A 24,077-nucleotide genomic window follows, 5' to 3' on the forward strand; every position below is an offset into this window, starting at 1 on the left:
GTGTGTTTTACAGGGTTACACAATCTTGTGAGATTTAAAAATCTGTGGCAGGAAACATTTGAGGCTTACAGTTGCTCTCCAGTGGCAACTGTTACATTTTTAAAATATGCCCCTGGACACATCTAGCTCTGAAGAAAAACCCAGAAGGTTTTTACTCAACAAAGTTGTAAAGAAATAACCTTTTCTAATTTATAAGTGAACTCAGAGGATTTATGAAAAATAAGAAGAAAAGCTCTTTTTTTTTTTTTTTTTTTTAATTTATGGCTGTGTTGGGTCTCCGTTTCTGTGCGAGGGCTTTCTCCAGTTGCGGCGAGCGGGGGCCACTCTTCATCGCGGTGCGCGGGCCTCTCACTATTGCGGCCTCTCTTGTTGCGGAGAACAGGCTCCAGACGCGCAGGCTCAGCAGTTGTGGCTCACGGGCCCAGCTGCTCTGCGGCACGCGGGATCCTCCCAGACCAGGGCTCGAACCCGTGTCCCCTGCATTGGCAGGCAGATTCTCAACCACTGCGCCACCAGGGAAGCCCGAAAAGCTCTTTTTTAAAAAATATTTTAGTATTTTGAACACCAGAATTTCAAGTACGACAAAATCAGCAACTGGTCTTTGACAAGCTATTGAAATTGATGATAACCATTTAGCTAACTCGTCTTGACCACTTAACATTTCAGCATTTGTAATACACTGTTATTTAATTTACATTTTGCTTAAAACCAGCAAACATACATTCAAAATTCTGTTAGATAGGAATGTGCCCTACCCATATTAGTGCTCTGCATTGCAAAGAACTTGAGGTATTAAATGAATTATAATAAATCATGATTATTTATATTTTACTCAACCACAGTAACATATTTCATTTATTATGTTGCGCCTTTAAAAAATTAAAAGGGACCTGTTCTTCCAGGTGTGCATGCATATCATGAGTTATTTCACAATGGAAATTAAATCCTTAGTACTGACGAATGAGATAGTGATCTTACAGGAAAATCTTGATTCCAATCTATCACTTAAACTTCTTCCAAGTTAATTGAAATATATATTCTCAGGCTATGAAATAATTGGTTTTTATTCCTCAAATTTGTCAAAGTTTACTAAACAAAAAGAAGCTGAGAAATTTATGACAGAGAGAGATAGACAGACAGACAATAGATAATATTTTACTCTGCTAATGGTTATATGTAATCCTCCAGCATGCTGTTTTCAGATCCCTTTACCCAAAGACTCCAAATAACTTGCCACTTCTGATTTTGTTTGGCATTTGCAACATACAAAAAATGTCTGTTTTAAATATTTCTTTTAAAAATATTATTCATACTACAAGACCCGATAAATCAGATAATAACCTAGTAGCCAGAAATCATGTCTGTCCTCTTTAGATCAAATGTGTTATCTTTTCCTGATAACCCATAGTCAGAGACCCTTCAAGACACTTTTATTTCTCTGCTACCTTCACCCATCTCTTCGAGTGGTCACAAATTACTCGTTCTTCCTTCTTCAGCATCTCTATATCCACTCCTTTCCTTTCGTTTTACTGTCACAGCCAGAAAGGTGGAGGCTTTTCAACTACACTTTGGGGCTGAGCATTTAGACGGGGACAAGAAACGTGTGAACACAGAATTTCAATGTGTTGTTTTACTTACTGTGCAAGAGGCTTATACAGGGTGCCAGGAGGACAAGGAGGAGAGTTGAGCCCAAGGAGGTCAGCTAATGGCTCCTTGTATAGAGGCCGTTCCAAGCTGACGGTTTCAGCAGTGGCACAGATCAGTGGAACCCGAATAGAACTGCTAGTTTAATCAAACTGTAATAGCGGAGTTTAACCAAAATGTAATCATCGAAATGTAATAGTCCTGTAGCGTTCATAAGAAGGGTTGATGGGATGGGGGCAAGCAGAGTTGAAAATGAATTTAGAACAAACGCTCCAGGTTTTATGCATGGCAATTAGATTATTTAGATTACCCCATTCAACTGTGTGTGGGAGTAGGAAGGGAGCCAGTGCTGGGAAGCAGCCAGAGCCTCAGTTCTAGCGCCCAACCAAGTGGAGAAATTCATTAGAATCTGAAATTAAGGCAGAAAACCAGTAAGTGGAGTGACCACATCCTGGAAGTAATGAGGTGGCTGTAGCCATTTGCTCTCCAAGGACCCAGTTGTCTGCAGGGATATTGGCCAACTGGCTTGTAAACTATCTCCAGGATCACACTCCCATCAATGGGGACATTATCTGATATGCAGACCCTCAGGCTTTCTCTTATCAAGCATAGGAGTGTGTGTGGTGGGTTTTTAATACTGATTATGGATTGGGGAGGAGTAGGTAGGGCAGAAATGATAGTCATGTGAAGTTTGTACTATACGGATTCATCTTTCCTGACTGTGACTCAGTGTTCTCTAGAACGTGGTAGAGATTTTTAATTTCGATTTTTACAGTGTTTTATCTTCAAAAAATTAAATTAGCCAATACTTTGAAGGTGATATCTGTCATATCAAAGATGCATTTAGGACTTCCCTGGTGGCACAGTGGTTAAGAATCTGCCTGCCAATGCAGGGGACACGGGTTCGAGCCCTGGTCCTGGAAGATCCCACATGCCGCGGAGCAACTAAGCCTGTGCGCCACAACTACTGAGCCCACGTGCCACAACTACTGAAGCCCGCACTCCTAGAGCCTGTGCTCCGCAACAAGAGAAGCCACCGCAGTGAGAAACCCGCACACAGCAACAAAGAGTAGCCCCTGCTCGCCACAACTAGAGAAAAGCCCGGCACGCAGCAACGAAGACCCAATGCAGCCATAAATAAATAAATAAATAAATAAATAAATTTATATATATATATAAAAAGATGCATTTAAAGAACTCTCACTATGGAAAGTATGTTCCATTGTTGTCTACTGTATAGACAACTTTGCCTCTCCCACATCATGTCCAATTAGGATACTGTACACAGTGTACTTGCTCAAATAACTTTAAAAGTTCAGGCAATAAAGTGGGAGAGTTGTGCTGGTAGTATAATATAGTCTTTAAAGTAAAGATGTTGAAAGAAGAAAAAAATAGCCCAAAGTCTTCAGCAAGAAATTTACATTCTCTGATCTTCAATTCCCAATCTAGAAAATGGAGATAATACCTTCCTTACAAGTTTGTTGTAAGGATTTAACGTGGCTAAGGCATAGTATGCAATACTGTAACTATTATTGTTGTTAGCACTTTTCTCTAGAGGCCTCCAGTTAAGATATCCTTGGTACAGTGGCATGGATCAGTTCATCCTATTAATGCCTTAGTTGCTACATGTAAAGTCACTTTGCAGTAGATTAGATGCAATGACATGTCAGGGAAGTACCTGAGTGATGGGTCAAGGAGAGGATGTCTTTTATATTGGAGTGGTGATGGTGTGAACAGGTAACAAATACGTGGTCAACTCAACAGCATTTTGTAGGAATTAACATGAAAATGATAACTTATTCACACGAAAACGAAGTAGAAACTATACACCATTCTTTCTAATTCCAGAGAAGTGAGAGTAGAAGTATACAAAAAATTAGCATTAAAAAAGAGAAAAATTTTGAATGAGACTCTTGGGTTTTGTCTTTTATTATGGGAGTAATCAGTTGTTTTTTTACTGGAGTATAGTTGCTTTACAATGTTGTGTTAGTTTCTGCTATAGGGAATAATCGGTTTTTAAGCATGGTAGTCAACACGACATATGGCCACTTGTAATACCATCATCATATTAAAAGCTCTAAGGATTACTTTAAGCTAATTATTTTAAGAACTAAAGTTGGAAGACAAATATTCAAAGTTTTTTTTTAAGAAGTTGTGTTTTGAGGCCAAAAGTAAATCATGGTGGGATATGCAAAAATTGAAATGTGTTTTCCATTTTAAAATAATTTATGATATAATTCAAGACATAGTACATATATCTAAGATAAAATTAACTATTTAAAAAGTGGTATTTGCAAATAATATGTACACTCATAAACATTAAAAGACCATGAAGTAAATGAGTTACCAGTATTTGGTTTAGTTACAAAGGAATGTTATCAGGATGTTGGCAGAGTTACAATAATTTTAAAAAGAGATGAAGGATGCATCCTATGGTCTCATCTAAGGCTTGGAGTCCTCTCCAAACTCCCATGCTTATTAGCAGAATTACCTTGCAGCTGAGGCCCTCAATTTCATGCTTGCTGTCAGTTTGGAGCTGTTCTCAGCTCCTAGAGACCACTATATGGTAAGAAACACATGACAGTTTTCTCCTACAAGGGCAGTGGGAACAGTTTTACTCATGTTTCACGTCCTCTCCGATTTCTTTGTGTCTTTGACCTTTAAGACTTTTTGAAGGGCTTCCCCGATTAGGTCATGCCCACCCAGGATAATCTCGCTTTTGAGTAACTTAAAGTTAATGAAATTAGAGTTCTTAATTAATTACATCTGCAAAATCTCTTCTACTTTATAATGTAACCTAATCACAGGAGTGATATCCCATCACATTCATAGGTTTTGCCTGCACTCAAGGGGAGGAGGTTATACAAAGTTCTACAAGGGGCTGGAATCCTGGGGTCATCTTAAAACTCTGACTGCTGAGTGGCTTGCACTCCTGGCTATGGGGCCCGTGCTATGATGCTACCTATGTTTAAGGAGATCAGGGGCTGGAAACATCCAAGTGTCCTTGAAACAGTGGTGGTTCTCTGGTAAGAGTGTGGCCTTGTTGGAAAGGGGGTTGTTCCAGAACTCAGAACTGGTATCAGCCTGTTGTCCCATTGAGCTAACTTATACCTGCTTAGCCAGCTTTTAACTAAGTTGTCAAAAACAGAGTGGAAATCAATCCCAGAGGCCAGCCAAGCTCATCCCTTGTTCAATTATGACATCAAACACAATGATCTTAGCCAATGAACTGGAAATATCCTCCATCTAACTTCATGTTATAACTCAGAGAAGCTTATTGTTTCTAGTTAACTTGCCCCCCACTCCCCTGTCCCCTTAGTTAGAAATAACTGTTTATTAGATAGCTTTGTGGACTCACCTATTAAAATGCACTTATCTGCAGAAAAATTTCTTATGACTGTGAAGGACTTGAGCCTTTATCTTTAAGTGTGATATTTTGAGATACAAATAACAACTCTCAAAATAATTTGGTAATAAAATGGAGTATTTGTTCAGAAATGTCAAAATATCATCTAATATGACTAGAATAGGAACTGAAGTGAGGCTTACCCAATTTTCCCTCCAGGAATCAAAGTCTAAAACATGGCAATTTCAGGTTGCAAATAATCAGTTAATGGAAATAGCACATACTTAGGAGGTCATCGTTGCTGTGACTTCACGCACATGTGAGGTAGCTGGGCACAGCATGAATGCTCTGAATATTCTAACTACATCATCAAAGGTGTCTAAATGAAGAGATGCCTGTGTCCTCTGAATCCTTTCCACTTTCTTTATGAATCATGGCCACTCAATTTTTGCATCATTTGCAGTCTTAAATTCTATTTTTCTGGAGTAAATGAAGCAAGTAACTCTAAAATTCAAGAGATATAAAGAAAAATATGGCCTTTTGGAACATTAAAAATTATTCCTTAATAGAAAAACAATGCATCCCAAGGACATTTAACTTCCTTTTCAGGTTAATAATTCTGTGCCACTTTTTTTTAGAGAGAAGGTAACAATGTGATTGGGCATGTTTAACGCTGCCCTCTCTTTCTTTCCCCTTCTCGAGGGTTAATTCTTATAATAAGATTTTTGTAAGAGATATCCAGCTGAATTTTATCCAGTTCCAACTCTTGAAATGTTTGAATTTATAATAATTACTTAACGTAGCAATCACAGGCACTTATACAATACTTACTATATACCAGGTACGAGTACTCTTTATATGCTGACTCATTTAATTCTCAGAAAGCCCTGCTTACCTTAGTACTATCATTATCCCCATTTAGAGATGGGGGAAGGCCATCTAAATAAAGTGCCTAAGGTCATTCAGTAAATGGCAGAGGCAGGACTTGAGCTCCTGGAGTATGGCTATGAAGCTGTACTTGTAATCACTATGCTATGCTATATTCTGGCTTCTGGGTGAGATGACATGTAACTTATGATGCTGACCCTCCAAACACTTTCATCCCAGCAAGTGGAGACCCAGATCACCTGAGAGGTGTTGTCACAGAAGCCCGTTCAGGTTAAGGAGGGACCCTCGTGAGGGATGGGAGTGGTGGTTCAGGAGGGGTTTCATAGAGAATCAGGAAATACAGCTGAGACTTGGAGAAGCAGGTGCTCAAAATGAAGAGAAGAACCAACCTCTTTCAGCTTTGTGCATTGAGGAGAGGATTGGGATAATCTTCCAAGTGACTTTGGGAATGATATAGTCTTGTTGCTCTGAAATTATAGTCACACATGTGGATTCCATTGTTAACCCTAATGGCTTACTCAAAATAGAAAGTCTCATCATTAAAGCAGTATATGTGTGTCACTAAATCAAACTCAAAACTATCAATACTTTTTAATAATCACTGGGCAGTGATTTGAATCTGAAAAAAATTTTATTTTTTGATTCTACACCTACAGTTTGGTAATTGTGGTAGGTAGAGCAATGGCCTTCCAGGGATGTCCACATGCTAATCCCTGGAATCTTTGAATGTTACAGTGGGACTGGCAAAGGGACTTCCGAAGATGTGATTAGATTAAGGCTCTTGAGACGGGGATTTTATCCTGGATTATCCAGATGGGCCCAGTGTAATCACAAGAATACGTGAAAGAGGGTAGCAGGAGAGTCAGGAAGAAGATATGATGGTGGAAGCAGAGATCAGAGGGCTGTGCATGAGGCAGTCGGCCTCTACAAGCTGGAAAAGGGAAGGAAATGGACTCTCCCCTAGAGTTTCATAAGGAATATCACCATGCTGACACCTTGATTTTAGCCCAGTGAAACTAATTCTGGACTTCTGACATCCAGAACTGTAAGATAATACATTTGTGTTGCTTTAAGACACTAAGTTTGTGAGCATTTGTTTCAGCAGCAACAGCAAACTAATACAGCAGCCATTTACATCCTCTGCCACTCTTCCTGGGCTGTGAAAAACAAGCAGTTGTCTGTAGTAATTCATTCAAGAACAGTATGGAGGGTCCTTAAAAAACTAAAAATAGAATTACCATATGACCCAGCAATCCCACTACTGGGCATATACCCAGAGAAAACCATAATTCAAAAAGACACATGCACCCCAATGTTCATTGCAGCACTACTTACAATAGCCAGGACATGGAAGCAACCTAAATGTCCATTGACAGATGAATGGATAAAGAAGATGTGGTACATATGTACAATGGAATATTACTCAGCCATAAAAAGGAATGAAATTGGGTCATTTGTAGAGACGTGGATGGATCTAGAGACTGTCATACAGAGTGAAGTAAGTCAAAGAGAAAAACAAATATCGTATATTAACGCATATATGTGGAACCTAGAAAAATGGTACAGATGAACCGGTTTGCAGGGCAGAAATTGAGACACAGTTGTAGAGAACAAACATATGGACACCAAGTGGGTAAAGCAGCTGGGGGGTGGGGGTGGTGGTGTGATGAATTGGGCGATTGGGATTGACATGTATACACTGATGTGTATAAAATTGATGACTACTAAGGACCTGCTGTATAAAAAAAATAAAATAAAATTCAAAAATTAAAAAACAGAGTTTTTAAAAAAATAAATTTATTTATTTATATATTTATTTTTGGCTGTGTTGGGTGTTTGAGGGCTTTTTCTAGTTGCGGCGAGCGGGGGCTACCCTTTGTTGTGGTGCGCGGGCTTCTCGTTGCGGTGGCTTCTCTTGTTGCAGAGCATGGGCTCAGTAGTTGTGGCTCACGGGCTCTAGAGCGCAGGCTCAGTAGTTGTGGAGCACAGGCTTAGTTGCTCCACAGCATGTGGGATCTACCCAGACCAGGGCTCGAACCCGTGTCCCCTGCATTGGCAGGCGGATTCTTAACCACTGCACCACCAGGGAAGTCCCCACTCGAGAGTTTTTACATGAACCTATTAAAAAGAAAGAAAAAAAAAAACAGAAGAAAAGTTCTTTATTCTATACACTTAAACCTATTTTCTTTTAAAGACACACCTTCATTACCATTTGACTTTAGTTGTTCTATCATAGATTTAAAGGCATGTTAATCTGTGTTGTTTGCAATAAATGGAGGAGGAGTCACATAAACTCCTATGCCTGAGCTCACACTGTATGCATTCCACAATCTGTGTATGAGTAATGTAGACAGAATGTCCTTGGATTCATTTATATGTGATACTTTCTATGGCTTTCATCTTTTTTCTTGCTTGACTGTATGTTGTGTGTTTAGATTGTCAACAGCATAAACCTCATGTTTGGTGAACATCATTTTTACTTGTATTATCATTTTTTGTAACTATCCATTTCTAACCTTACATGAGAATTTTCTTTAGACTGGTTTTCCTCTTCCTTAATTCGAAGCATATTTTATTTTATCCAAGTTACACACCTATTAATGTTCTAAACCTCTCCCCACCTCCGCTCCACAAAAATCCAAAATTTATGAGAGGCCCCTTTATATCTCTGTTTTAAACATCGTATATTCTACAGTTTATTATTTGAATGATTTTGAGTTTTATACCTACTTAAAGCTTCTCTCTTTAAGTCTTTTTTAGTCAAAAGTCAGTTCTGAAATTTAGATTTGGTCATAAAAGGAATGAATTCGAGATATGGTTACAAGTCTTAAATCTACTCATTGTAATAGGGAAGAACTTTTTGTACTCTATTACAAGCTAATCACTAAAGGGATGTTAGCTGTAAGCTTAAATTATACATAATGGCCCATCTCTGGGAACCCTGCCTCCCAGGTAATGAGCATTAAGCTAAAATACTTTTGTTTAGCTCACAGGAAACATCCTGACCAGGCCCACCTGTGAACCACAGCAGGGAGGAAGAAATTAACACATCCCTTCAGAGGCTGACCAGAACCAGGAAATGTCTGACTTTACTCCCTCTCCTTTTAGTATAAAAGAAGCCTGAATTCTAAATCAGGAAAGATGGTTCTTTGGGGCATGAGTCCACCAACCTCTTGGTCTGCCCGCTTTCCAAATAAAGTTGTTATTCCTTGGCCCAACAACTCGTCTTTTGATTTATTGGCCTGTCGTGCAGCGAGAAGTAGGAGCTTAGACTCGGTAACATCATCATGGTGTCACATGTGGTCACTTATCTGTCAGTAAAGGCTTGTGTTGTGTACAGATTCCTAGAACTCTGATCCTGTCTTTACTTTTTAATTATTTCTTCCACCCCTTCACCTTTGGTTGGTTTTGTTTGGTGGACTTGTAGGTCTCTTTGTCTTAACATCTGGACTTTAAATAATTGCTGTTAAACCTCTAAAATCAATCAGCCTCTGGCTGTGTTGTCATTAAAAGTTAACTGCCTTCCCATTAATCCATTAATTGTGAAGATTAACTGGGAAAGCTATTCAAACCAAGGCTATAACTTGGGTATGTAAGCCAGTGTTTGCCTCCAAGTGAAACCTTATCCCATTAACATCAAAGAGTACTTATACACACATACACACACACACACACACACACACACACACACACATATGTATCTATGTGGGTGGGTGTGTGTGTATATGTAATTCACCCATGGCTTATGTAGGAGAAAATGCATAGAAATTTATAGGCTGCTGCCAAAATGAATTCTTGACAACTAGAAAATCATCTTTGTCTTTGACTCAGCCCTAGAAAAAATACTGATAAATATTTACTTGAGTTTCAGCAATATATTTTGAGTTGCAGCAATATGTTGTTTTTTAGATTTAAGCCACTGATTGACAAAGTTAGAAGCTCATGTTTGTCTTATGTCTAAAACTAGTCTCCTCAGTGAATGTTAATTTTCATGTCAGAGTCAAATCACTACTCAAGCTAAAGAATTTAGCAGTGATCTATACTCAGTGGTATCTAATTGAGTTGAAATGTTATTTTAGGTAATGATGAGAGAGAAAAATCAGGATAGGCCCATATTTTGTCACCTACGCTTATGAAAAATTATATTTTATTCAAGCCCAGTTGTATCATCACTACTCCTTAAAATTTATTCTTTTTCTTTTTTTCTCACCAGAATGTCACTGTGTGGTAGCTGCCTCCACACACTGTCAGTTGATATAGTTACATAGGGAGAAAGGGATGGGGTGTGTGATACCATAACCATTTCTCCGATCTTTAAATAGCCTCATGAAACAGTATGAAAACCATAAAGAGATTTGCAAAAGGAACAAATCTCTCTATTGGATAGAAATTAATTTGCAAGTCTATTTTAGTGGTTTCCAAATTACCATGGTCCTGGCTAAACTACACCCCAGACAAAGCAAGTCCGAGTGACCTGGAATAGGGCACAGTCACGGGCAAGTTTTAAACCTCCCTCAAGTGATTGTACTATGTAGCTAGGATGAATCACTATAGGTGCATGTTCCATACAAGTGACAGCCTGAGGCTGATCCGTGTATAATTTTATCAGGAGGCTGATGCTACTTTTCAAACATAACCTGGGTCTTCTACAAATTCTTAGGATGGCCTTCTGTGGCTTTTCTTTGATGTGCTGAGTGAATGCTTAGGGTGGTTACAACTGTGAGGATGAGCCTGCAGAGTTGGGAAGAGCTCATTGATGTGGAAATCAACGAAGGCCACCCAAATGAGAACAAACACAGGCTCTTTATCCAGATTTTGCTATAGCTAGGGAGTCAGCCGCCATCACTTGTGTTTGGCAGAGACTCAAAGGCAGGCAGGGGGCAAGGGAAAGCTTTATAGTGAAAAGACAAAAAAAGAGAGAAGGCATCAGGTATGCCTTGATTGGAAGCTGTTGGCAGGGGGAAGCTGTAGACAGGGTAACCAGAAGCAGGCCATCCTATGTGATGGATTAGGTGTGCGTATTTGGGTTCTTCTGTATTTAGCAGAGATTTATCCAGTCCTAAGTTGGAAGCAGGGGCACAAATTAGAGAAGCTATAAGATATTTACCAAGTACTGGCTGTATGGGGCCAATTGCTACAAGGGATTATTGTTAGGCTTCCTGAGGTGGCTACCGAGGATAGCAGGTTGGTTCCTGGGCTGGTTGCTGCACGTTATGGGTCAGAAGTTCTGTTTTTGTGTGTAGTGTGGCCATTGTCTGTTTGTATATTCAGTCTCTCATTGGGCAGAAGTGGTCATCAGGGACTGGATCCTGTGTCATGCCAGGGCAGGAAGATGGGACTCCTCCTGGAATCCTAAAACTGGACCTGAATAATCTGTAGAACTAACTCAGATTTGGCTTATGGTTAAAGAACAATATTGTTTTCTCACTTTGGGGATGAAATCTTGCCTTGTACACAATATTTCTGATCTATGTTAGCCTAATTCCACACTTTTCCTAAATTAGTCCATGATTTCCAATTTCAACTGGATGACAATTTCAATAATATAGATCAGAATAAAACATTTTCTTTAAGGAAATAGATTTCTTGAAGGGAAGGTCATTCCTTAATCCTGAATTTGTCAATGGAATAGTTGGGTTAGGTCTAAATAGTAAACTGTTTTCTGAAAAGACTGAGATTCCAATGTTTCCAAAGCTCCCTGTCAAAAGTCCCACTCCTGGGCTTCCCTGGTGGCGCAGTGGTTAAGAATCCGCCTGCCAATGCAGGGGACACGGGTTCGAGCCCTGGTCTGGGAAGATCCCACATGCCACGGAGCAACTAGGCCCGTGAGCCACAACTACTGAGCCTGCGCGTCTGGAGCCTGTGCTCCGCATCAAGAGAGGCCGCGATAATGAGAGACCTGCGCACCGCGATGAAGAGTGGCCCCCACTTGCCGCAACTAGAGAAAGCCCTTGCACAGAAACGAAGACCCAACACAGCCATAAATAAATAAATAAATAAATATTAAAAAAAAAAAAAAAAAAAGTCCCACTCCTGCCTCTAGTATATGGGAATTTTGGAAGATTTTTAAGCATGTTTCCTATCTATCCTATCCTGTCCTGTCCTATCCTTCTTCAATGAGTATTCCTGTGGGAAATATGATACATTAGCAGGTACGCAATTGATTTTGGCGGGTCTTCCAAATAACAGAGAAGGTTATTCTACTCAGTGGCAACTAAGCTGAATGTTACTGAAAATTAGCCCTATTTTTGGTCAGGTATATTTTAGATTACCAGTACCTGTTTCAACAATGTAGTGGCTCAGAACAACAGCTGTGTGTCTTTGGGTAAATCGTGTAACCACTGTGTCCCTTTCTCCTCAATTGTACAATGGAGTTAATAGTAGCAAATAGTATAAGGTATTTGTCAGGATTTAATACATGTAAAGCACTGAGAATATAAGCAGCCAATAATATGGACCTATTATCTTAGTACAGGTTGTATTGCACAGAGATTAAGAAAATTGAATTACTTTTATTAAAAACGGAACAGCTTTTACTTACTTATGAGAATTATGAATTAAAGCCCTTTGTAAAATAAAATTAAATTACTTTTGATCAAGCTATATTAAAATACTTTCAATATAGCTTGCATCTTTATTTGTAAGAGGCTATTGAGTTTTTTCATATACACAATTCGCCAGAGGTCTAATTTATCCTTGTCTTTTTAATGACAATGGTAAGTTCTTCTCTCACAGTGAGAAGTAAATGATGTCTTTTCTGAGATATTGATTTGAAAGCTGTAGATTTGTGCCTCTTTCTGCCTGTGTGTGCACTTGCACACACACATGAAAGTGTCTCAACAGAAATCAGGTAATTTTTTCCCCTGGAATATGTATAGTCTAACATAATTCATTAACACTCTTTACATGAAATCAAAAGAGACTGAAAATACTAAAAAATTACCCCCCAAGTTTGTAATTACAAAAAAAGACAGAACTATAGTTTCACATTTCCGACTGTATTATCACGTTTAATGTGGAAATTCTGACTATGGAAAGTTGTATAAATAGTAAAATATATAATTTTGGAAAAGCATAGAGTAGTAAGAGTGATATTCATTTCTTCCTCGGAAAGAACTAATTAACCAAACATGCCTTGCTACCCTTTTGAATTGTACAAGCCTTCCCCCTGATGACTGTGCTTTTAAATTTCACTGGTGACTGAAGTCTTTCATACTCTCCTGTGCCCCTTTTACCTAGAATGTGCTTTTTTTCTCCCGGTCAAATTCCCTTCTTCACTAAGGTTGTCAAGCTATACCCGATTCCCACCGCGTTCGGCTGCGAGTGAGTTGCGGCAGCGCAATTCGCCCGCAGCACCTGAACCGAGGGAGCGGTGGGAGCTGAGTCCCAGCATGCAATGCGGCAGCCCGAGGCCCGGGGCGAAGCGGTCCTGGCGCCGTTCTCGCGGTGGGGGACAGCGGGATGCAGGCCAGGGCTCTCTTGCTGGGAGGTAGACAGCCCTATCCATCCCGTGTGCGGGTGGTGGGAGGTACAGTAAGCAGCACGGGGGGCCAGGAAGGCCTCAGTCTCCCAGGTGCCCTTTCTGAAAGTTGGAGAGGCAGCAGAGGATTTCCACCTGGCCCTTGCAATTTAGGAACCTTCCTTCTTAGGGTCAAGAGGCAGCGCGAGGGAAGCTGGGAGCTAGGACCTCCACGCCGACGCAAAGCGAGAGCTGAACAGAACCAGAGCCAGCGGCACGCATGTGCCACTGATGTGCAGGAAGCAGGAGAGAGATGAGCAGGCTACAGCGCCGGGCGAGAACTGAAGGTGAGGCGAGGCGAGGCGAGGCGAGGCGAGGTGAGGTGAGGGCCGGGCCACACAGCCTGAGCTGCTCATCTGTTTAGGGTGCGGCAAGGGGGCAGCAGCCGTCCAGGGTCCAGGCCCAACGTTCCCACTCCACAGCTGGCCCAGGTTCTCCCTGTTCAGCAGCTTCTGTGGTGGGCAGTCCTCTGGAGACTTGCAGGGGTGGGTGCAGAGGTGTCAGTACTTGCACGCTATATATTTACATACGTGAATATGTAAATTACATATACCACCGTGCCCCCGCCTGCCTGTCTTCCTTCTCCCGGCCCCCACTGAGCCCCAGCACTTGTAGTGGTCTCGTCTGGAGAGAAGAGGGAGAAGGACAGAGGCTCTGCCATATCCCACTGCTTCCTTGGACCCTAGAGGTACTGAGACAGGGTGCTTTTGGGAAGGAGGGGAGCCTTTGGGGGGCCATCCCCGGGGCCTGGACCTAAGCAGGGGAGGCCATGTCCCACCCCACCTCTTGTTTCTGGACCCTCCTCCCCTTTGGGTGTGTGAGTGTGTTCTCATTTTCTTTATGGAAAAATGGACCAAAAAACAAAAATAATAGAGAGAGAGAGGTATTTAACTGCAATAAACTAGCCCCATGTGGCCAAAAAAAAAAAAAAGAGAAATGTATTCATATTCTATGTATTATTCATATTATGTGAAATATATTTATATGTATGTATAAAATCATACGTATTGTTATTAATGCATATAATATGTATATAGAAATATGTTCAGACATATTTATATAAGGTTACTATATAAGTATATGCCATCAGTTAAACTTATGATATGATGGCCAACTTAGCATTTATACAAGGGTCAGCTTGTGTATATATATATATATATATATATACACACTATACATATGTATGTTGTAATATATGTATGTTATAACACATATGCACATGCCTGTACACATATGTAGTGTAATTGTATATATAATTAATATGTATTTTAATTGTATATATGATTACCTATTTATATGTATAATTGTATATGTAATATATGTATAACATGTATAACACAGTATAGTATAACTGTATATTGTATAACTATACTGTTATACATATACATATATATGATTATACACATTATACATATATAAGTACAAATATTGTACATATACATATAGTATGTATATAATACATTATACTATTATATAAATATATGTATAGTATATACATATAGTATATGTGTAGTATATACATATAATATAGTATATATGTACATATATACTGGTCCCTTGGTGAAGGACCAGTATTGTATTTAATTAAAAAATACAATTATGTTTTGAGCTGAAATAATATATTATTTCAGCTTTGAAAAGCTCCTGCCTTAAATGCCTGTATATTTATACACTCTGAATGACGATTATATGCACTCTGAAAAGCCGTAAAGTAGAACTAACAATCACAGAAATTTGAGAGGAAGTTGAGCGTTCTAGCTGGGGGATTAGTCCAGGAGAAAGCTAGTTGATTGGGCTGCTTTTACCAGAGTGTAGGGTAGGGTTTCTCAATGGCTGCACTGTCGACATTTGGGCCTGGATGATTTTTGCTTGTGGGGTGCCACCCTGGGCACTGTAAAGTGTTTAGCAGCATCCCTGGCCTCCACCCACTGGATTCCAGGAGTACCCCCAAGTTGTGATGACCAAAGTGTCTCCAGATATTGCTAAATGTTCCCTGGGAGGGGGAGGGAAATCACCCCCGGTTATGGGTCTCAGCTTTGCAAGGCCAGAACCTGCATTTTACTGCTTTAACTGGTACAGTCAGAGAAAACTGGTTTTCTGGAATGAAATTCACAGGAGACTGATTCTTTTTTTTTTTTTTAATTAATTAATTAATTAATTTTTGGCTGCATTGAGTCTTTGTTGCTGCGCATGGGCTTTCTCTAGTTGTGGTGAGTGGGGAAGTGGGGGGCTCTACTCTTCATTACAGTGCGTGGGCTTCTCATTGCGGTGGCTTCTCTTCTTGGGAGCACGGGCTCTAGGCGCGCGGGCTTCAGTAGTTGTGGCTTGCGGGCTTAGTTGCTCCGTGGCATGTGGGATCTTCCCAGACCAGGGCTCGAACCCGTGTCCCCTGCATTGGCAGGCGGATTCTTAACCACTGTGCCATGAGGGAAGTCCCAGGACACTGATTCTTAATCCAGAATACAATTTCATTAATGCCTAGAGGGAAATATCCGTTTTACTCACTCCAGACTCATTATTGCTGAGATCCCCCTGCCCTGGTGTTAAGACTATTGCAGATCAAATTGGTAATAAACAAATAGCCTGGCAAACCTGGCATTGGAGCATGTACCTTCTTGAGAGGTATTTTATGTCATTATGGTGTCTGATGAAATTCCTGTGCTCCAGACCTAAAGAAATAGTGATTATAGTCATGGTGTTCTTACTAGTTTCTGGACTCCAACTCACTTCATAAACATCATGGTCCCATCACAATGAGATGAGCAAATTAACCAAACTCTGTGACTCAATTTTACCTCATCTGTAAAATAATATCAGTACCTCAAAGAGGAGTGGTAAAGATTGGTAACTACATGTTGAATGGCTGTGAGTTCTTAGCAGAGAATGCTCACTGAATGTGTGTTCACTATTATTAGTTCTATGTAAGAATAACTTTAGAATATTCTGCTGCTGAATAAACATACCACAGATTGGGGGGAAGTGTATACACTCATGTAACCACCACTCAGACCTACAGCTAGAACTTTACCAAACACCAGAAGTCCCCGTCTGTCCTCCCCCGACCCCTGTCCCCTGCCGATCTCTTTCCCGTATCACATGTCCCTCTTCTCACAAATGGAATAAGCACCACTTCTCTTAGATTAATCCCATTCTTTTTAAGCTAAAAGTAAAACAGTATTGAGTCTCAGTTTATAGTGGCAAAAACAAATGTGCAATAAATATATGCCCTCTAGAGTGATTGCACTAGAGAGGCATTTTACATCTGAAACATTGATTTGAATCTGCATAATTGATTGTGAATTGCAGTTAAACAGCCTTGTTGGGTCACACTTATACCTGAATACTCATAATGATTGAAAAATGATTATAGTTTTGGTAGACACACACCCACAAATGCACACCCCCCCCAATATAGATAATGTGCTCATTTGTGCACGCTAACACACACATCATAGCTTCCACAGCATACTAAAGCATTTTGGTTGTTGCTTGTGATTGGGTGTAATCAGAATTTCCTTCAACACTTCATGGATTGTTATGTCTTTTTATGTCTACACTTCTTAACACTTGAATTACAACTAGATTGAGTGTCAGTACTTAAGCCAGTCAGTAGACATGCAGGAACTGTGGGCCAGTTATCAAGTCTTTCTTAAGAGCTAGCTAAAGCAGGGGTCCCCAACCCCCAGGCCACAGGCTGGTAGCAGTCTGTGGTCTGTTAGGAACCAGGCTGCAGAGCAGGAGGTGAGCTGCGGGCAAACGAGCGTAGCTTCATCTGTATTTACAGCCGCTCCCCATCGCTCGCATTACCGCCTGAGCTCCACCTCCTGTCAGCATTATGGTGAGTTGTATAATTATTTCATTTTACATTACAATGTAATAATAATAGAAATAAAGTGCACAGTAAATGTAATGCACTTGAATCAACCTGAAACCATCCCCCGACATCTGTGGAAAAATTGTCTTCCATGAAACTGGTCCCTGGTGCCAAAAAGTTTGGGGACCGCTGAGCTAAAGAGTTTAAGGTGTGAAAGAAGCAAAAGGGGACTTTAAATGAAAATGAGACAGTCTTAAAAAATAAAATGCTACCTTTAGCAAATTCTTTTGAAAGGCAATCAAATGTTAAGTTGGTAAATTTTTACTTACCACTTATACTTTAAACCTTTATTTAACTTTAAGAAAAAGTACATATTTCAAATGGCAGGACTGCAGAAAAATATTGTAGTTTGAATATTTAAGCAGTACAATTGATAGTGACTATTTTATAAAAACCTATGTTCAAGAGGCATAGGCTTCATAAAATTTCAGATGAATCTAGATAATTCCTAGATTTATTTAAAATGTTTATTGTTAATTTAAAAATTGGGACAATAATCCTGCATGATTTTTAATTACCAACATATGTTAAATCCTAAATATAAGAGAAGTATTTTCTGATTAGAGCAAAAATGGCAACAACTTAATAATTGTATAAAATGAAAATCTGAAGATTGCATGAAATGAAGAATTAGCTGAATAAAATAAGCATGTATAGATATGATGGTCAACATGAGACTGTTCTTATACTTTTCCTCACTCTTTGTGCCTTACTTTTTATTTGATATGTGATATACATAATAGGATAGATAAGACATGTATATACTTTCATATATATCCTTACATACCTATTCATATACACATACAGGTATGTGTATGTATACACACACACATACGCACACACACACTGCCTTCCTTTAGAAGTAACCACTATCCTGAATTCTAAGCTTTTCATTTCTTTGTTTTTTTAAATAGTTTTTTGTCCTAGTCACATGTGTCCCTAAATAATGTATTACTTAGCTTTGCTTGTTTTTAAGATTCTCAAAACTATCAGCATATATTATATGGTCTTCTATAACTTTTTTCATTAAATATTTTATTTCTAAGATCCAACCTTTTTATTTTATTTTATTTATTTTTTGATGTGTGTTGGTGTAGTTCTTTTTCCTGCTGTATGTTATTTCATTGTGAAAAGTACTATGATTTATTGATCTCTTCTTTGATCAGTAAATGTTTGGATTGTTAATCAATTTTTTCTATCATGAACATTGTTGCTAGAAATTGCACACATCTCCCTGTGCACAAATACAAGAGTTGCTCTAGGTTAATGTTTCTCAACTTTTTTTCTGATGGCACACAATAAATACTAGTATTTGTATAACACCCAAAAGGCAAAGCTTCTTGAGACCAGCAGTTCATCATAGGGAGGCTCTGCCCAGGGGGAAATACATATCAATGGACCATGGGGTACAGAAGTTCAAATATGCAAGCTGATGACAAATTGTTTTTTAAAAGTAGGTGCTCGCCTTTACACTCCCACTAGCAGGATGTTGGAGTTTCTCTTGGCCCACATTATCTGGACCATCTGGTGTTGTCAGACTTATTAAATCTTGCTTGCCTACTGTTTGTAAAATAGTATCTAATTGTAGTGTTAATTTACACTTTGAGTTTGATCATCATTTAATAGCAGTTCTGTGCTGTGAAATCTCTGGTCTAGCCTTATGTCATTTTTTCTAGTGTGTTTTCTAACTGATTTAAAAGGAGTTTTTGTTTCTCCTTATTTTTTTTTTGTTTTCCTTAATTTGCAGTACTAATTGTAAACTGTTTGGGGAGTACTTTCTCCATGTTGTGATGTTTCTCTTTACATCACATGTCTTTTGGCAACCCTAAGTTCTTAGTTTTAATCTAGTTAAGTTTATAATTCTTTCCTAATATACATTTATTTATGTAAATTAGGAATACTGATTAGGTATTTTTGTTTCTTGTTTAAGTAAACCGTTTCTACCTCAAGATACTATTTTGCAATTTCTACGAAGTTTTCCTTCTCCATTTCCATATGCTCTTGTCTTTAAATTCTTTTTCTCTTATTGAACTTACACTGTATATAAGCAGTGGGCATATTGTTAGAGATCCTAGATTTATTGTTTTGTTTTGTTTTGTTTATTTGTTTTATCTGTTGAATCCAAGTAAGCTGTCAGCACATTACTAACCTGAATGTGGAATTTTTCCTTTTGGCAGACGATTGTGATGACCCTCTGGTGTCTGCCTTGTCTCAGGCATCATTCAGCAGTTCATCCGAGCTCTCTAGCAGCCATGGTCCTGGATTTGCAAGGCTAAATCGAAGAGATGGTAAGTCTGCTTTTTCTGCTCTGATTGGTTCATGACGAATCTCATTCGTCTTCCATTCTCTTTTAGTAAAATCATTGTAAGTGATATATTGTAAAAGGTAATAAATTTCTTAATAAGCAAATGGCAGAAACTGATGGGATGTACATGACATTTAGGATTGGCTCTAGAATGGCAAAGGAATGCATCTGTTCCAAGATCTTGTATCATCATTTTAGCGCCCAAAGAATTGAATTCCCTAAATCTGGAGATTTTTTAAATGTATCTTATAAAATAAACTTTTCTTCAGAATTTTTTTATTTTCATTTTTTAATTGAAATATAGTTGATGTACTATATAATTTTAGTTTTAGGTGTACAATATATTGGTTTGACATTTAAATACACTGTGAAGTGATCACCATGTTATGTCTAGTAACCATACAAAGATATTACAGTATTATTAACCATATTCCTTATGCTGTATATTACATCCCATGACTTATTTATCTTATAACTGGAGGTTTGTACTTCCTAATTCCCTTCACCTATTTTACTCATCCCCTCAGCCCTCCTCCTCTGATAACCACCTCTTTGTTCTCTGTATCTCTGAGTCTGATTTCATTTTGTTTTGTTTGTTTTTTAGATTCTAGATATAAGTGCAATCATATGGGTTTGTCTTTCTCTGACTTATTTCACTTAGCATAATACCCTCTGGATCCATCTAAGTTGTCACAAATGGCAAGATTTTATTTTTTTAATGAAAAATAAACATTCCGCTGTATATGTATATACCACATCTTCTTCATCCATTCATCTACAAAGGACACTTAAGTTGCTTCCATATCCTGGCTATTGTAAATAATGCTGCAGTGAACATAGGAGTGCATATATCTTTTTGAATTAGTGTTTTTATTTTCTTGGGGTAAATACCCAGAAGTGAAATTGCTGGACCTTATAGTAGTTCTGTTTTTAATTTTTTGAGTAACCTCCATACTGTTTTCCATAGCAGCTGCACCAATTAATCCCACCAACAGTGCACCAGCGTTCCTCTTTCTCTACATCCTCGCAGACAGTTGTTATTTCTTGCCTTTTGGATGATAGCCATTCTGACAGGTGTGAGATACATCTCACTGTGGTTTTGATTTGCATTTCCCTGGTGATGAGTGATGTTGAGCCTGTTTTCAGGTGTCTGATGGCCATTTCTATGTATTCTTTGAAAAAATGTCTATTCAGGTCCTCTGCCAATTTTTAAATTGAATTGTTTGTTTTTATGATATTGAGCTGTATGAGTTCTTTGTATATTTTGGATATTAAACCCTATTCGAATATGTCATTTGCAAATATCTTCTCCCATTCAGTAGGCTACCTGTTTGCTTTGTTGATGGTTTTCTTCACTGTGCAGAAGCTTTTTAGTTTGATTAGGTCTCATTTGTTTATTTTTGGTTTTGTTTCTCTTGCCTGAGGAGAGAGATCCAAAAATATATTGCTAAGACCAATGTCAAAGGGCATACTGCCTATGTTTTGTTCTAGAAGTTATATGGTTTCAGATCATACATTGAAGTACTTAATCCATTTTGAGTTTATTTTTGTATATGGTGTGAGAAGGTAGTCCAGTTTGATTCTTTTGCATGTAGTCTGATTTTTCCAACACCATTTATTGCAGAGGCTGTCTTTTCCCCATTGTATATTCTTGCCTTCTTTGTTGTACATTAATAATTGACCATATAACATGGTTTATCACATTGATTGATTTGCAGGTATTGAGCCATGTTTGCATCCTTAGGATAAATCCCACTTGATCATAGTGTATGATCCTTTTTAATGCATTGTATATTTTGATTTTTGCATCCATGTTCATCAATGATATTGACCCGTAATTTTTTTTGTGTGTGTGTGGTGTCCTTGTCTAGTTTTGGTATCATGGTGATGCTGACCTTTTAGACTGAGTTTCGAAGTATTCCTTCCTCTTCAATTTTTTGAAATACTTTGAGAATGATAGATGTTAACTCTTCTTTAAATGTTTGGTGGAATTCACCTGTGAAGCTGTCTAGTCCTGGACTTTTGTTTGTTGGGAGTTTTTTGATTACTGATTCAATTTCATTACTAGTAGTTGGTCTGTTCAGATTTTCTATTTCTTCCTGATTCATTCTTAAAGATGGTATGTTTCTAGAAATTTATCCATTTTTTTCTATGCTATCCAATTTGTTGTTGTATAATTATTTGTGGTAATCTCTTACGATCCTGTGTATTTCTGTGGTGTTGGTTGTAACTTATCCTCTTTCGTTTCTGATTTTATTTATTTGGTTCTCTCTTTTTTTCTTGATGAGTCTAGCTAGAGGTTTATCAATTTTGTTTATCTTGTCAAAAAACTCAGTTCATTTTTCATTGGTCTTTTTTTTTCCTTGGTCTCTTTTTTTGTTTGTTTGTTTGTTTGAATTACTGCTCTGCTCTTTATTATTTCCTTCTGCTAACTTTGGGCTCTGTTCTTCTTTTTCTACTTCCTTTATGTGTAAGTTCAGTTTGTCTATTTGACATTTTTCTTGTTTACTGAGGTAGGCCTGTATTGCCATAGATTTCCATTTTCATTTTTCTCAGGGTATTTTTAAATTTCCTCTTTGATTTCTTCAATGACCCATTGGTTGTTTGGTAGCATATTGTTTAGACTCCGTATGTTTATGTTTTTTCTAGTTTTTTTCTTGTAGTTAATTTCTAGTCTCATACTCATATGGTCAGAAAAGATGCTTGATATGGTTTCAATTTTCTTAAATTTACTGAGACTTTTTCTTGTGGCCTAGCTTGTGATCTGTCTTGGAGAATGTTCCATGTACACTTGAAGATAATGTATATTGTGTTATTTTGGGATGAGATGTTCTGTATATATCAATCTATCTGGTCTAATGTGTCATTTAAGGTCGGTGTTTCCTTATTGAGTTTCTGTTTGGATGATCAGTCCATTGACATAAGTGGAGTGTTAAAGTCCTTTACTGTTATTGTATTACTGTCAATTTCTCCCTTTATGTTTGTTAATATTTGCTTTATATATTGATGTGCTCCTATGTTGAGTGCATATATATTTACAAATGTTATATCTTTGTTGGGTTGATCCCTTTAGCATTTTGTAATGTCCTTCTTTGTCTCTCGTTACAATCTTTGTTTTAAAGTCTGTTTTGTCTGATATAATTACTGCTAACTCAGCTTTCAATTTGTTTCCATTTGCACGGAATTTCTTTTTCCATCACCTCACTTTTAATCTGTGAGTGTCTTTAGATTTGTAAGGAGTCTTTTGTAGGCAGCATATATATGGGTCTTTTTTTTTTTTTTAATCTATTCAGCTACTGTATGTCTTTTGACTGGAGCATTTAGTCCATTTACATTTAAAGTAATTATTGATAGGAATGTACTTATTGCCATTTTGTTAATTGTTTTCTGGTTATATTTGTAGTTCTTCTCTGTTCTTTCTTCTTTTCTTGTTCTCTTCCCTTCTGATATGATGATTGTCTTTAATGTTATATTTGGATTTTTTTTCTCTTTTTTTGTGTGTATGGGTTATAGGTTTTTGGTTTGTGGTTCTATGAGGTTCATGTATAATTATTTATTATATATAGGTATCTATTTTAATTTGATGATCTCTTAAGCTTGAACACATTCTAATAACTCTATGTTTTTAGTCCCTCCACCACATTTTATGTTTTTGACATCATGTTTTGTACCTTTTTATTTTTTGTATCCCTTAAATACTTATTGTAGATACAGATGATTTTACTACTTTTGTCTTGTAACTTTCCTACTAGCTTTTTTTTTTTTAATTTTTTTTAAATTTTATTTATTATTTATTTATCTGTTCATGGCTGTGTTGGGTCTTCGTCTCTGTGCGAGGGCTTTCTCCAGTTGCGGCGAGCGGGAGCCACTCTTCATCACAGTACGCGGGCCTCTCTTGTTGCAGGGCACAGGCTCCAGACGCGCAGGCCCAGCAGCTGTGGCTCACGGGCCTAGTTGCTCCGCGGCATGTGGGATCCTCCCAGACCAGGACCCGAACCCGCGTCCCCCGCATTGGCAGGCAGACTCTCAACCACTGCGCCACCAGGGAAGCCCCTCCTACTAGCTTTATAAGTGGTTGATCCACTACCTTTACTATATGTTTACCTTTACCAGTGAGATTTTTTCCTTTTGTAATTCTCTTATTTCTAGTTGTGGCTTTTTCTTTTCTTCTTAGAAGTCCCTTTAACATTTCTTATAAGGCCAGTGTAGTGGTGCTGAACTCTTAGCTTTTGCGTCTCTGCCAAACTCTACCTGTCCTTCAAATCTGAATGATAACCTTGCTGGGTAGAGTATTCTTGGTTGTAGGGTTTTTGTTTTGTTTTAAGATTTTTTGATGTGGACCATTTTTAAAGTCTTTATCGAATTTGTTACAATATTGCTTCTGTTTTATGTTTTGGTTTTTTGGCTGTGAGGCATGTGGGATCTTAGCTCCCCAACCAGGGATCGAACCTGCACCCCCTGCATTGGAAGGCAAAGTCTTAACCACTGGACCGCCAAGGAA

General features: G+C 38.3%; 1 protein-coding gene across 7 annotated transcripts in view; it reads left to right on the forward strand.

The window, feature by feature from the left end:
- CNTNAP4 (contactin associated protein family member 4) overlaps positions 1–24,077 on the forward strand; it is a 263,350-nt gene that overhangs the window by 18,693 nt on the left and 220,580 nt on the right. For 6 of the 7 annotated variants that reach the window (XM_059903575.1, XM_059903577.1, XM_059903581.1 and 3 more), the window contains exon 2: positions 19,449–19,559. In XM_059903575.1, the coding sequence (XP_059759558.1) occupies positions 19,449–19,559 (111 nt within the window). Of the gene's footprint in view, positions 1–14,693; positions 14,704–19,448; positions 19,560–24,077 lie in introns of those variants that run through there. The other variant, XM_059903580.1, reaches the window with a different exon arrangement.

Source organism: Balaenoptera ricei, chromosome 19, assembly GCF_028023285.1.
Source record: "Balaenoptera ricei isolate mBalRic1 chromosome 19, mBalRic1.hap2, whole genome shotgun sequence".
Lineage (NCBI taxonomy): Eukaryota > Metazoa > Chordata > Mammalia > Artiodactyla > Balaenopteridae > Balaenoptera > Balaenoptera ricei.